The sequence below is a fragment of the Takifugu rubripes genome, chromosome 9 (genome assembly GCF_901000725.2).
Source record: "Takifugu rubripes chromosome 9, fTakRub1.2, whole genome shotgun sequence".
Taxonomy (NCBI): domain Eukaryota; kingdom Metazoa; phylum Chordata; class Actinopteri; order Tetraodontiformes; family Tetraodontidae; genus Takifugu; species Takifugu rubripes.
The window spans coordinates 3,630,325-3,646,440 of NC_042293.1; the positions used below are offsets into that span (position 1 = coordinate 3,630,325).

At 43.1% G+C, this 16,116-nt stretch overlaps 1 protein-coding gene across 2 annotated transcripts in view; it reads left to right on the forward strand.

Annotated features, from left to right (window-relative positions):
* LOC101076808 (polypeptide N-acetylgalactosaminyltransferase 18-like) overlaps positions 1-16,116 on the forward strand; it is a 75,642-nt gene that overhangs the window by 38,749 nt on the left and 20,777 nt on the right. The window contains exons 2-8 of one of the 2 annotated variants that reach the window (XM_003967117.3): positions 782-995; positions 1,171-1,337; positions 3,964-4,150; positions 9,864-10,061; positions 10,549-10,663; positions 14,936-15,121; positions 15,541-15,678. In XM_003967117.3, the coding sequence (XP_003967166.1) occupies positions 782-995; positions 1,171-1,337; positions 3,964-4,150; positions 9,864-10,061; positions 10,549-10,663; positions 14,936-15,121; positions 15,541-15,678 (1,205 nt within the window). The remainder of the gene's footprint in view (positions 1-781; positions 996-1,170; positions 1,338-3,963; positions 4,151-9,863; positions 10,062-10,548; positions 10,664-14,935; positions 15,122-15,540; positions 15,679-16,116) is intronic. The other variant, XM_029842218.1, reaches the window with a different exon arrangement.

Consider the following 16,116-nt stretch of genomic DNA (forward strand, 5'->3'; position numbering starts at 1 on the left):
AAGCAGCCATTCAGCAGTGGAGCTATAGGAAAAACGAGCGACTCTTTAGAGGACAGCAGAGAAGTCATGTTAAGCAGACCTGAGGGGGAAGTTCTTTGAAGCTTTAATTCTGATTTGGTTTTGTTTATCTTCACTCAGTGTTCATCAAATGTTTAAAGGCTTAGCGTACCTTAGAGCGCTGTATCAGCAACACCATCACAAGCATTCAGCTTCTTCTGTCTGGACTTGTAAAAGTGTGCAAATCAAATTTAACTTGTAGTTTTAAGAGCTCCACAAATAGCCGGAGTATATTTGTCTGTTTTGGGGGGGGGAATTTTCCTCAAAAGTAGGTTTGGAGTTGTGCAATTTCCGCTTGTGTTGCATGTCGTACCAGACGGTATGCTACAGTGCTAATTAAAAACATGTTTCCTTGGGCGCGTTAGAGGATTTGCATCCACCTCTGCACAAACGGATCCGCGTGGCTGCCAGAATTAGTTGCGATGCTAATGAAAATCTCCCTTAATCTGTTTTTGTGCGTTACATCTATTCCCAAACATTGCTGAAAATTAGTCATTCAGTCATCAGCGGCGGGACGGAGGGTGGGAGAGTTAATCACGCAGCATGCTCGCATCGCGGTATTTCGGATGAGAAATCAAAGCTGAAGGCGGACAATCTGTTAATTCCCGTTGCAAAATATCAGGCAAATAGCGCTGCGTTTGTGCTGCTCACTCCGATACAGTTAAACAGAGAGTGTCCCAAAGCAGCGGCTCATTCATTAGCTTCTCTTCTTGTGTGTCCACAGAGGCCCCTCAGAAGGACGGTGAAACCGCTGCATCCTCCTACACTTCCGACTCGGCGTCAGACGCCGCCTCTTTGCTGTTCCATCGCTGGGGTCACGACCTGGGCCCTGAGAGCAGGCGGGTTGCGCTCAAGAAGTTCCGTTACTATGGCTACAACAGCTATCTTAGCGACCGGATCTCCCTCACCCGACCAATTCCAGATTTGCGACCAGACAGGTCGGTCGAGTTAATGACACATAATTATCAAACTTCACTATTGGAAGTATTTCTATAGCCTTTTCTTTTAATTTAGAGCCATTTTTGTTGAATACAAACTTAATTCTGCTAATGATAGACAGATAATTGTGCTCACTTCTGAGCACTTCTGAAGCGTCTGATTTGTTCCCTCTAGCTGCAGAAACATGACACATTCCTCAGACTTCCCCCAGCTCAGCATCATCTTCATCTTCGTCAATGAGGCCTTATCGGTGCTGCTGCGCTCCATCCACACGGCCATCCAGAGGACCCCAACACACCTGCTCAAAGAGATCATACTGGTGGACGACCACAGCAGCAACTGTAAGGATCCCTTCATATCCGCCTCCGCACAACCACTCACCAGCACCAGAATACTGCACCTCATAGGATGAAACAATTCCATATTCCATATTACAAGTGTCACCGCTTTTTAAAATTATTGTTATAAATAAGTTGAATTAAATTCCTATTTTCATCAAATAAATGTTTGTTTCATTTTCAACTAATGCTAACAGGCTGTTGGTAGGAAATTATTATTAAATGAACGGATGGGTGTCATAGTGAGGCTTTAATATCTCTTCCTTTCTCTACACAAAAATCAACATATTCTCATTAAACACCAACATTCGGATGAGAGTTTATTTCAGCGGTAAAATCTCAGTACAGGCCTCTTTTTCTTGAGGTTTCTCCTAATTTAGTGCAGAACCTCTCACGTCTTCCACATTTTATGCTTCTCTGGATGTGTTTTGTGTCTTGTGTGATCATTTAACATTGTAACATAAGGAATATTGTTAAAATATGTTACTCAACCTGTGTGTGTTTGGGTTTGTGTGTGGGGGGGTTGGGGGTTCTCCAACAGGTTTCAGAATTGTTGCTGCCTTGTGCTGAAAAAAACATTTAGAAAATTCAAATATCCTCTCACCAAGGTATACTCATGAGTCCAGAACCACAAAGTAAACAGCGAAGTTCTGCTTTATTTTGCAAATATATTCACTGGCTCACTGAACTTTAGCTCTGGACGCCGTCCAGCTCTTTTGATCAGCGCTGAGGCCTTTCTACACCTGGAGTCCAATTCACTTGAGTGGAAATTATTCAGAAAGAAGTGTGAACGTACATCAGAGGAAACAGCCACGAAGTCAAACAAACTGTTCCCAGTGCTCAGACGCTGTGTTCCTGCTGTTCCCAGTGCTCAGACGCTGTGTTCCTGCTGTTCCCAGTGCTCAGACGCTGTGTTCCTGCTGTTCCCAGTGCTCAGACACTGTGTTCCTGCTGTTCCCAGTGCTCAGACGCTGTGTTCCTGCTGTTCCCAGTGCTCAGACACTGTGTTCCTGCCGTTCCCAGTGCTCAGGCACTGTGTTCCTGCTGTTCCCATTGCTCAGGCGCTGTGTTCCTGCCGTTCCCATTGCTCAGGCTCTGTGTTCCTGCTGTTCCCAGTGCTCAGACACTGTGTTCCTGCTGTTCCCAGTGCTCAGACGCTGTGTCCCTGCTGTGTTAAACATCTGTGTTGTGAGCAGCACCCAGAGTTTATCCCCAAGTGAATTAAAGTCCAGCATATGGTCGCTGGCCTCATGTGCTCTAATATAATCTCTGGAGAAAGTGCGCATTGGTGGCTGGGATGTCAGTTCTGAGCAACTGTGAGCAAACTTTGGCTGTATATAAAGACACTTCCAAATCAAAACAGCAATATAGGAAGCAATGCAGAACTTGAAATCTAAGACCGCGTGAAATCCCACCTGGATTCAGGGAAAGGTAGCTTTGCCTAACCTCAGCAGCTCACCTCAGCTGCACCTTCTGCAGCAATTCACACCAAGTTTTTCAGCTTGAGCAACCAGATGTCTGGAAATGAAATGGGTTGCAGGAGATCGGCTTAATTAAAGACTGAATTTGTTATGCTGGAAGTATCCTCACATGTACTGTAGGTGTGGCCCAGTGAGGCTCTTCAAATGCTGGGAACTCCAGCTTTAAATGAGCCTGTCTTTCTTCCAGCTCAGCAGCAAACTGAGGCTCATTAATGGAAAGCAGATAGACTTGAGCGTCGGTGCTGATAGTAATAATGAATAGAGGGGGAAGTCTGCAGTCAGAGCCCACAGGCAGGATTTCAACACAATTAGGAAACAAAGATATTTGCTGTACCACTGTGGGCTGTCTGTCAATGTCTGAATGGTCTGTGTGCTTGAAGAACTGGACCAAAAAAAGGCAGAGATATAGAATTATGAATGGATCGTATTCTTCTCGTCTTCGGTGCATAAAATGATTTAGATACCGGAATCCTTTAATGTGCCAACAGGCTTCGGAGAGAGTCGGCACGTTGTCGCAGTTTATGGTTGTAACTCGGATTTCTAATATATCTCTGGACATTCTCCAAACTTACTGACTTAAACTTCAAAATACGGATTTAAGCTTCAGGAAAACACTGACGCTGACAGAATGACACTGGTTCTAGTCTAAAGGCAGCAAAGGCTCTGATATCGGGGTTAAAGTTGGCCCAAAACGCCCCACCACAAGTGCTTGTTGAAACTCCTTTCACCGTGGTGCATCAATATACCTCAAATTAATTTACATAAACAGCAGAGCGCTGAGAAACCACTATTCCCAAAGGTTTACGGTAGGCCTGATTTGCTTTCCTGCCTGCCAGCAGCTGTAAACAGTGAAAGTAGTGTGTTTTTTTCAGTTTTCTCCTCCTCAGGCCTTGAAATATTCAGCTCTGTATTTATTTTTTTATTCCAGTTGCAGTTTCTGAAAAACCCAGAGCATATTTTGCCAATCCCTGCTGCTCAGCCTGGATTTCACACAGTTATATTTATGTAAATCCAGCATTTTTGACCACTCGGCTTGTCCTGGGCTTAATTTAATGGTGTTCTTTCTTAAGCTGGGCTCATGAAATGTACGTGTTGATCACTGTGGCATCCCATAAAGACAAACAATGAGCTTCTGTGTTTTTTCACAGGGGAGCTCAAAGACCACCTGCAGAGCTTTGTGGAGGAGACCAATGCTCAGCACTGGCCAGGGTTCATCAAGGTGGTCCGCCATGACAAGCAGGAGGGGTTGATCAGGTCCAGAGTCAGCGGCTGGCGGGCCGCTTCGGCACCGGTCGTCGCCCTGTTTGATGCGCACGTGGAGTTTAACACCGGATGGTGAGAATCATTGGATCTGCTCAGGGCAGCAGTTTAGTTTAAATGGAAGCTTCTTGTTCATCTGTGGGTCAAGAAACATAATTTGTGCTGTTTCACGGGTCAAAATCAAAATACTCAATGGATTTATGATCAATATTTAACCAAAAACGCCGACAAAATACATTCAGGTTTTCACACTTAAACGTACTTTGTTACCTCACAATCAAAGAAAGACGACAAACAAACAAAGTTACGATTTTTTTTATTTGCTCTTTCAGTTTTTTTCAAAAATCAAATATGACTTGAATGCCTTGACATTGTTGAAAATAAACCCTAACTCGAGTTTTCTGAAAAACCACTAAAACAAAAGTATGAATTCAGTTCATTAAAATCTGAGGATGTCCTGATTCTTTGGCAATGCATTAGAAAATAAAAGGAACACATCCCTTAAAGGGTATTGTTATATTATAATATATACGCTTATGAATAGTAGTAGGAGTATTTCTCTTCATGGCTGGTCCATGTCCCAGTTACTGTCTACGCTCCAGTACAACAGGTTAAAAGGCTCTGCTTGTAGATGCCTTTTTTTAAAAAAAGCCCCATATGGGAGGCCATAAGAAAACAAAAAAGATACACTGAAGGAAGTACATTAGCATATACAAAGATATCGCTGCTTCTTCACACCTTGACAGTCACGGCAAAGTTCGGGAAAATGGGCTCTTTACTGTCCAGAAGCCTTTTCTTGGTGCCAGTGCTCTGCTTCATCGTTTGTTCAGCACATGGATGCCAGGTGAGCATGGAGGAGTGCCTTAAAAGCTCCCTAAAATCATATCATTCTGTTCATCGTGTGGCCTGTCCTCCACGACAGGAAGAAACACTCACAGACAAGAAGAAAAAGGGTGGTTTGGCTACAATATAAAAAAAATGATGATTTGATTGGCAACCACAACCAACCGTAAGCTCCTTTCAGTATTCACCCCCCCCCCCCAATTCGCCCCATTTCACTGATTCTTCAGTGAGCATCCCTCCACCACATCCTCCAGTAAGCTCACCAGGGAAACATGACTGAAGGCTCCACAGAGGTGATATTTCCCGTGATGGCAGACGGCAGAAAGGACCTACACCCCCCCCCCCCCCACCCCCGAGCCTTTAACCTCTGCCCCAGCTGGAACAGTTTTTCCAGTTTCAGTGAAAGTTGTTTTTGCGCGAGATGCTGATTGAGTTGCTGTTGTTGCAGATATACAGCAGGGGGCGCTGTCTTAGGAAACCAATAAAGGCCTATTGTTGCTGAAGAGCCTTACATAAGTGACATCTGGCACTTTTCAGCTGTGCCCCCACCTCCACTCTCCACAAATGTCTAATGTTGGACGTCAGGACTAACGTTATCAGTGATCCAGCTCTTTGTTTGAAAATCCTCCTGGATCACGAGATTGGATCTATTAAACCAGCCCTACAGTCCCCACTGCTGCAACGTCTCTCCACTCCTTTCAACCTGGTTTTAAAAGTTTCATGCTATTTTTTTGGCCTTCCTGAGAGGAGAAAACCAAAAGCAAACCGAGGAAAGAATGTTAGCAACAGAATGTGAGCGGCAGTGTGAAAGGTTACTGATTCAATCTTTACAGGCGTGGACATTCATTGTTCTTCAGGACACATCAGTTTATCAGGTACAGCAGCGGTAAAGAACATCGCCGGCACAAGTCGCTCCATTTAAAATGGGACCTTTCAGTTCCTTTTTCCAGGTTTTTAAGTGTACAGTTGAAAACTGATAGCCTTGAAGAATGATTTTGGCTACTGACAGTTAAAATGCTCACTCTAGCCGATTTATTAGGTTTGTGTGGGGGAGAGTAAGTTGATGATGAGAGAGAGTAACAATGAGATGATTCATTTCCAGACTCCCAGGTAAACAGAAGCGGTATTTCATTGGGTTATTGGTAGTGTTGTTGGTGTTGGTGCCGGCTTTGCTATCATCTATGATACAACCTTGTTAAAATACAAGCGTGCTGTGAATGGATGTTCTCTGACCTGAGGGCTGGGTTAGCCTGAGCATTCTGAGTGGGTCTTCTTGGATTTTAAGACTTTACAGGGAAATTTAATAAAGTTCAAAGCTTAGCATTTTTTGTATTTTCATAGGTGGATGAACACATAAATGTAAAGCTTTAGCTTTAAAGAAATTAAAGGTTTCAAACGCTGACCCTATCAAAGGTCCTGTGAAAGTTTTTTATATTGGAACAGTAAGCAGCTCTAAAATGAAGTTGCATTTATTAATACGGGATTATAAAATATACATCCGTTCATACATTAAATGCTGGTTTCATGAAGTAAAATGCAAATGTAATAGTAAAATGCAAATGTAGTTTCAATAATGCAGAAAAGTCAAACCGCCCAGTTAATTGGAAGCAGAATACCAGTTACCCGTTCTTATGAGTAATTTTTGAAATTTTTGAAAAATTGCAACACACAGTGAACAAAAATCTCAAATGATGGACAGAAAAGAGTGTAAATATTCAAGATTCAAGATGTACTTTAATCATCCCCGTAGGGAAATTGAATATGTGACAAAAAGAGCCGTACATCAGCATTAGAAATGCTACACACGCATACCGACTCGGCTATCCTCATGAGGACACTATTGCCCATCCAGTTTTATCTTCACTTTAAACACCGTTTATTGAATTCAACTTTGGGATATCTTTACCAAAGCTTCAATCCCGATTCAAGAAAGTGTATTTTGCAACACTGGTCATGGTCTTTGAGCACAACTGGTCAGCTCGTTTTATGAAACGGTCCCCAATTGGTCGCTAAAATGAGCAAACAAAAGATTCATTTTGATGTCGGCCTTGCATCCCCAGCACATTTGTTCCTGCTGTTGTTCTAGATTAGAGAACACACTCATAAAGCTCTTAACCCAGCTACAGCACGCCTCTGCCTACGGTTTACACACATGTGGAGCACAAGCGCCTACACATGCACACACACAGCGAGGTAAAGGAGAAGGAGACTCCCACATGCAACCATGGAGGGTTATTTGTGTAAAACTAATGAAATCATCTTTGGCACAGAATCCAGAGAGCTGAGCTGGAGACAAACAGGTTTTCACACATACATGCACACGTTTGCAACACACATTTGTTGTTTTTTGGGTTTGTTTTTTTTACAGAAACTGGGAAATGACTGCAATTTCCTCCGAAGGGCTGACTTCAACCTATGTAATTTTGACTTCCATGCAATTAACAAGGATGTGAGCTATTTTGAGGGGAGTGGGGGGGGGTAAATTACAGCTTATTAGATATCCTCAGTTGCTCCCACTCCATGAACGTGCACAGGTCAGTGCCACGCAGGCTTGTCCTCAGTATAATTGTATGATATGCATCTTACTATAAGGATATTTCATTATGGTCTCATCACAGCTGCAGTTTTTTTCTTAAATGACAATAAATGCAAATATAACTGTACAATTATTAATAATACAATAATAATATTAGTGCAGGTTTTAATGCAAACAGGTGTCAAATGTAGCCTGTCCAGCCTTCCTACTCAGCAATAAGACCCAGAAGGCAGGGGGCTGCCTCCACTGTCCCCAGTGATGTTGCCACCTCCCCCACCCCCCCACCCCCAATATCCCCACCACCACCACCTGCTCTACATCTGTGTCCACTCTTCTTGCCATGCAGGGCGCTGCTGGTACCAGATGTTGGAGTCTCCCAGCTGCATTGACGGGGTTTTTTCTCCCCATAAATTATCAGTCCTATCCTCACCTCATATATAACTCAATGAGCTCACTGATTTTTCGATCGGGGGAAGCGTTTTCATGGCAACGCATCATTCACGCTGCTCGATTTTGCCTTTCTTGCACGCTCTTCGTGCCTTCTCATCAGTTGCGGCTGGAATTTGAATGGCATCTTCATCACTTTGTGACTCGCAAACAGCATCAATTACAGATGCTTTCAAGCCTTCTAGACATTTCTATAAAAATTACCTTGACGGCTGGAGGCTTTGTTGATGTGTCGGGCGTCGGTACCTCAGTCTCTAGGGGGGTTCTGTCCTCAAGCCCAGGTGTGGACAAAAATTCAAAGGTGTTCTTGTAGCAGGGGGAGGTACCAGGACACCTTCAGAGCACTGCTGAGGTTTCCGAACCCCCAAATGCTCCCTTAGGTCCCAAAGATGAGCTGGCGACTCATTCAGGTGTACCCTGCCTTCAACCGTGTGCTGCTGGGACAGGCTCCAACAGCCTCCCTGTGATCCCCAAAGGACTAAAGTGCTCACGAGTTTAATTTAAATGTTTCCTCTGACAGCTAAACTAAAGGACTCTCTCTGCTGCTGACCTCAATATGTGTGACGTCATACACACACGTTTACAGATTCGGTGTACAGGCCCTGTACTGTTATTACGGTTAGAATTCTCTGTAAAGCTTAACTGATAAAACTTGAATGATTGTCAGGAACAATACCTCGTTTTTTCAGGAACCATTTTCTTCAGCACAGTTCTTTTGCTGCACACTTTTATTAAAGCAAAAAACGTTCGTGATGTGAATTTATTTTTGTTGGAATTATGTCATTGTACTTACTGCTTGTATGAGGGACTTTTACATATGAGCTTTCTACCTTTAAAAGTCCTCAGATGTCTATTATCTCTGTGAAAAGATCAGATTCTTTTGGGATTAAACCCAGTTGTGCTGTCAAATGCTGCCCAACCTTAACTGAGTTGTTGGAATGTCACTAGAACTTACTGTAAAGATTCTGTTTGGGGAATGTAAACTACATTGGTCTAAAGATTTCTTCCAAAATGTTATAAAAGCAACACAACACACACAAAAATAGATTCATTCAAACTGGAAATTATCGTTTTTAAAACATTTTTAGGGCTTGTTTGATCACTAGAAATAAGGTGATGACTTCTTGGCAGGTAAGCCACTCGGGGAAGTTGATATTATTGGCTTGGTTATTGACTTCTTTCAGTTGAGAGTTGTTAATTACAGTCATTTGAATGCACCATTGTTACCTTAACCCCTGATTGTATTACACCAATTTTCATTTTATAATCAGTATTATCAATTGCAGTCAGTCTCCTGTCCTGATTAAGGTCAACAAATTATTCTATTAGTCTTTTTTGAACAGTTCACAATTAAATAAATCCCAGTTCTTCTTTTCATAGTGCAAAATGGGAGCATGCGTAGCTTACTGGGTATCACACTATGTATAATATCCAGCTGTACTCTGAAGTTATTGGGAGTAAATTTACTATTGTCTGGAGAGAGAGAGGAGTAAAGAAGTGTAACAGTAATTTATTCTCCTGCAACTACGAGGTTAACACAGTCGTTGATTACTGCACTATATTCCACTAATAAAGCTGGGACGGTAATGTGAGTCAGTCTCTTCAGGATCGGCTCTTTTTCCAGGAAGCTATGGAGCCAACAATTCAGGCTATTAATTGGCTCCCTCATAGCTGTCCTGCGATGATCGCTGCAGCCTGACTCACCAGCTTCCAGTATGATCTGACCTTCATTCCTTATTTCATTCCTTTCTTGCACATTTTTTGAGCGAAATCTCCACTAGAGCTGATCTCCTTGGACAGCCAGCAAGAGCAACAGCACGGATCAGGTCAAACAGATGCCAGAATTGATTTAATAAATTGGATGAAGGTTGAGATGAGGCTTTTATGAGGTGGTTTTAACATTTCAACTCCTGGAGAAAAAGAGTTAAAGCACATTTCTGTTGCCCCCTGCTTGTCCTGCAGGGCAGAACCTATCCTGCAGCGCATCATGGAGGACCGGACACGGGTTGTGTCTCCATCCTTTGACAACATCAAATACGACACGTTCGAGATCGAGGAGTACCCGCTGTCCGCTCAGGGCTTTGACTGGGAGCTGTGGTGTCGATACCTCAACCCACCCAAGGTCTGGTGGGCACAACGCAACCATACGGCCCCTATACGGTAATTCAACGACAGGAAAAAAAAGCATTTTCTTAATCAGAGTGTAATCTTGATAAGTCCAATCACTGCGCTTCTTAGTTTTGACATTAAAATGAGTTACGCACAGAATAAGCACTGGCTTTTGTGAGTATTCCAGAACAGTCTCTATATATAAAACCCTATTTTCACTCTGGGTGTCCGAATATAAAAATGTGTACCCACGGGGAGAAGAATGTCAAGCCAACAAGCTGTTGTCAACGCAACAGTGATACGTGGGGGTGTGTGGGACTGGTAATGTGAATATTCATTGCTGTTAAAAGTTAGTTTACTCCTTTGGATTTAAATGCAAACTGCCTCGTTGCTTTATTACGAAAGTCGAACAAAGAGCAGTAAATCTAGGCTTCCTCAAAAATAGCCTTTCAGGGTCATCCTGGCCAGTTTAAACCTAGTTGCTATGCATTTTTCTCTGTACAGCTGTCTTAATCTATTTTCTCTCGTTCCCTTTCAGGAGCCCTGCTCTGATTGGCTGCTTTGTGGTTGACAGGAAATACTTTGAGGAGATTGGCCTGTTGGATGAAGGCATGGAGATATATGGTGGGGAAAACGTGGAGCTTGGAATCAGGGTGAGTGGTTCTATAGACCTGGATCAGAGCCACGGCAAATACATAACGAAGCTAATAATTATCTGTCAAAAAAGACTATTAGCATTACCTAGTTTATATGAATAATGAACACTCTGGACATTACAGGGCCACTTCAATTAAACACAAAACTTAATTTTCCCGATTCTGTTGACAGATTTAGACTTTATTAAGCATTTAAATAATTGAAATCACATTTAAACATTAACATGCCCAAAGGAATTTTGTTGCTGTAGCTTTATCTTTAGTTTGACTCTGTTAGACCTCACAATGGCGATCAGTGTAATAATGATCTTCAGACGCTGAGAGATCTTTCTTTGCCTTTTGAACCGGTTCTAAAAGGACGTGACTAATGTAGGACCTTAAAGGCCCTGCAGGAATAGGAGACGTCGGGTGAAGCTGTTGACTCAGCCACAGTACAGAGTGATTTGCAGTGCAATGTCAGGAAAGAGGATACAGGTTGGATTATTAGCCTGGGCCTGACTGATCCAAGCTGCCGGGATAAGAACACATCACACTCTATAATTCTCTCAGGCCTCACCGTGTCAGTTTAGGATTCAGCCCGGAGCTCTGGAGGCAAACTGGTTGTCTGGGCACTGTAAATAATACACAGCGGCGACAGCATCTGGGGTTGACTGTTGTCTAATTGTTAAATATGCAGTCCTTTTGTTTCCGGTTAATCATCCACGTAATCGGGAGAAGTAGTTTGTGGTCGTGGGTTGTTGACTAGCGCCACTGGAAGCTGTCCAACACTTTAGGACCGAACGATGAGAGAATAAACTACTGCTGATGCTTCCTGCCCCACGACTCACAGTGAACTCCACCATCTCATCCCATAATCATTTATGTCCTGTGCTGCAACAATAGGCGAGGGGGATCAACGAACTAAGGGGGAATGGATGTGATCAAGAGTCCCTAATGGTTTTCTTCTCAGGGTGATCATCATGTAATCATCATCATCACCACGTAAAGTCTTTTTTATTGAGCTTTTGTTGCTATAGTAACATCTGCTTGGGGCAACCTCATGTAGAATAATGTAGTCAGCAAAGTTTAGCGTTACTGTAGTGTTTCCTGACATCCTCCGCCCACATTCTGTCATTGAAGAGCACCTGGGCTGATATTAGCAGCAACGACGGACGCGCTCGGCGGGAACTGTAATGCCACGCACCCCTCGAATGCTGCGCCAGCCACGCAAAAGGCTTTAGCCACATTCCCGCCCGCAGCTCAAAGCCATCTTTAACACAGTGACTAACTCGCAGCTGAGTGCTGCTGATGTGATTAGCGGTGAGGTGAAGGCTCGTTGCCAAATATGACGCACTGGCGCCACAAACGAGCAGTGCACTCTTGTGGGGGTTGCGTTTTTGGTGGACTAGAAATAAAGCCCACCGAAAATTCTGGGTTGTTAAAGGTGAAACAACCCAGAATGAGACTAAAGAGTCATAAAAGAACAACAGAGAAAGCTTCATTGAGAACATCAGATTAAGCCAGGAGAGACAGCAGTGAATTATAGTGACTCTGTCATGGTGGGATTTTAACGAATCCCCAAAAAGCTGGTGGAGATCACACACTTAGATCAGATTAACAGGAACAGTCTTTAGTCCTCAATGGAGGAAAAAAAGGAAACTAAAGCAGAATTCCTAAAAATGCAAAACGTAATCGCCGACTCTAAACAGGGGAGAATGGAAAAATCACATAAAGGTGGCAGGAGTGTGTGTGTGTGTGTGTGTGTGTGTGTGTGTGTGTGTGTGTGTGTGTGTGTGTGTGTGTGTTGGGGCTCATCATCCAAGCATTACATTACATTACAAGCATACAAAATTTACATGTATTTTACATGTTTTTTATGCACTGGACTGAATTTTCACTGGGAAAATTCCCAACATATTTGGACTGTGTTGATTATGGAACTAGAGGCAGCTGATAGGTGGCTCCAAAATGGGAAACAAACCAAAAAAAAAGATGCATAGAATCAGGCTCAGCACGCAAATGTTTGATTCATATCTCTACATGAATTGCGTCTTCTCACACCACCTAAATGAGTGAAGATGAGGTCTGGGTGAGCAGCTCGGCCCCACATGTTACCAAGCAGCTCCTGCCGGGTGGGAGAGAAACAGAGAAACCAGCAGGGACTGGAAAAAACAGACTGGACAATTAACTGGACAACCCTCCCCCCAAAAAACACAATCCCTGGCACAATTACAGCTCTTTAGCCTGCTTATTTGTCTGTTACTATATTCCTTTAAGTCAAGAATGCGTTTTTCATTATAGTAAAGTCATCACAACTTAATGGATACGTTACGTTTAAAGCACATGACGGTTTGGCCAAATGCTAAAACATAAAATTTTGGTTCTTCCAGCTGGGATTTTTACATTCTTGCCACTAAAAAGGTTGAATGGCTTCTATAGGACAAAGAAAAGAAACTACACCATTCATACTTATATTTAAGTTTAAGTCAAATATCTGAACGATGTGAGCACCATCTTATTGTCTCCTACTTTCACATAATGTGTAAAACATGGCTAAATAAGACTATCTTAAGAACTGACTGAGGGTTTTTTAAGATAGAACCTGGTGTCAACCAGACACTAGAGCGCATATTGTTGTTTACTGCAGACCATATTATTCTGGGGGGAAAAAACAAGAAAAGAAGAGAGACAAAGAGAAGTCAATATTTCTCACTTTTTCAGAGAGGTTGACTGCACGGCAACACGCCCACGCCGCATCAGTGATTGTGTAAATCAGCGGTGATGCACAATCAGCGCTGCGTGTGCGTCTGGAGGGCATTGCTGAAATTCATCATACTTTCAATCCAAAGTTTAACTCAAAAACCAACTAGTCTCTTTCTGTCTGCCTCATGCAGAATCCTTTTGTTATTGGCGATGTGATTCTTTCCTTTCAGCCTTCACACACGGCTCCCTTTCTCTGGGCGCGCATGCTAACCTTGTGATAAAGGAGGCTTTATATGCTGTTTTGTTGTTCATGTAAAGTGCTCATTGTCGTGTTGTTTGTGTGATTTTCTGTTCAAAACTTGTTTTGTCATTTCCATTTTTCCATCCCTTTTCTCATTTCAAACTTTTAAAGGAGGACTTGTTCTGCATTAAAGAAAGCCAAGTTACTGGGAAATGGAGAGGGGAGTAAAAATGTTAAGTTCACGAGAGACGACCCTGAAAATAAACTCTTCTTTCAAGTTTGTGAAGTAAACAATGCACTTTTTAAACTTGTTTTTCGCTCCATGAGACCTGTACATTTTTCATTCTTTTTCTGAATTGTCTGCTTTTTTTGCTGCTCAGTCTCCAGCTACACTGCACACCAGTGCGCCACTACTTAGATTCTCAACCTTTGAAGAAAGGGAAGCATGCTGCAACCTTGGGCTTTAAATCCGTTACAGAGAATGTGGAGGTATTTCTCAGGAAAGCCTGCGTTATCTTCCAGCTTGGCTGTGCGGTTGCTGCTTCTTCCTGGGAAGAGGGCCAGTTCCACTCTTTCACTTCTATTCTGTTGACTTTTGTTGCTCTGGAAAGAACCAGGAAGGGAGGCTGAGGGATTATATCCCAAACGCAAAAACCATATACAGGCTTGGGAAAAGTGAGAGCAGGCATGACCGTGGAAGCCAGCAGTGGTCCTGGTGTAGCGAACTGAAAACATGGGTGCTTCTGGAAAAAGGTCAGAAATATGTGTCACTGTTGTTAGAGCAAGGCCGCGTTATGCATTAAGAAGATGTGACAGAACCCCTAGGGTACCTGGAGATAAGAACTTCCAGAGGAAGTTTTATTTTTTAATTTTCTCCCTTCAGCCACTGCCGAAACCCATAAATCTTTAGTTACGCATTTATTTTTCTATTTCACACAATTATTTATTCTGATTTTCACTTTATGTCAAACGTATATAGCCTTGTCTTGGATGGCACCACACACTCGGGGTGAGGCTCTAAGGTGAACCATCTCGGTTCAATTAACCTTGAGGCTCCCCCGCTTTGTTCCAGTCTGAGATTGTAAACAGTTACAAGATGTTGCACCTACTGTAGACAGCATAAAAAAGCATAAATCTGTCCCAATATTTATGGCAGCGACTGTTCTCAGTCATCCACGTCAAAGAGAATCTTGGCTTAAGAGAACTCGGCTGGATTTCTGTCAGGTTTTTGAAGAGCTCATATGACTGCGGGTTAATTTATAACATGTTATAAAAGACATTTATAACAGCTTCCGGCTGATTGAGAAGGCTGTTGCACATGTGTGTGTTTGTGTGACCTTCTGTAGGTGTGGCAGTGCGGTGGCAGCGTGGAGGTCTTGCCCTGTTCCAGGATTGCCCACATCGAGCGCGCCCACAAACCCTACACGCAGAATCTGACGGCCCACGTGCGGCGCAACGCCCTGAGGGTGGCTGAGGTGTGGATGGACCAGTACAAGAGTCACGTCTACATGGCCTGGAATATTCCTCTACAGGTAGGAAGGAAGAGACTCAGGGTTCACCTCAAGAGTTGGTCAAAAGATGCTGAACTTTTCAAAATAAACCTGAATTAATGTTGCTCATTGTGTTAAAGACACTTATAGATCATTACAAGCTGCCTTACTTTACTGGCCAGTAGTAAAAGCATAGTGGTAAATTCAGTGTGTCTCAATATATGATGCCAGTCGTATAAGTTTCTGAGGCATTAAAAAGGCATTAATGTGAGTTAAAGTTGCCTCAATTTTGGATTGGCTTTTGACTTTTCCTTTCCAATAAATTGATATTTCAAAACTTGTATGTCCTTAGACTAAATACAGAGATGATATAATTTAATCATTCTTTGTAAGCCAGTTTCCTTAACTGTGACATTGGGCTCTGAGCAAGTGGATTTGTATTGATGCGCTTCCCTCCATAGAACTCAGGAATAGACATTGGGGATATTTCCGGAAGAAAAGCCCTGAGATCCAGACTCCGGTGCCGTCCTTTCAGCTGGTTTCTCTCCAACATCTACCCTGAGCTCCGGTCCTACAAGGGCATAGTTGCTTATGGAGTGGTGAGTACCTTCCATATCGGTTATTAAAGTTTAGAAAATTGCTTCCTTTTCTTTTATTGACCGCTTTATCCCTTTCGGGGTGACGGGAAGGGTGCTGGAGCCCGTCCCAGCTCCATACTGGCGAAGGCAGGGTCCACCTGAATGAGTCGTCCGCTCCTTGCAGGGCTTTACATCAGCATTTGCTACCTTGCTCAAAGGTGCCTAGGCAGTGCTCTGAAGGTATCTGAGCGCCTCCCCCTACTATCAGCACACCGTCCATTTTTTGTCCATTTATTGTCAATTTAGTGTCAATATTTTTTGCATTTTTGGTCCATTTTTTTGTGGGTTCGGGACTGGGTTCCGAGCTACCACAACCCAGAGGGTGTTTTTAACGTTATAGACAAAAGGTGCATGTTTTCTGTGCACTGGACTAAGTGACCATTAAATTAATCATAACTG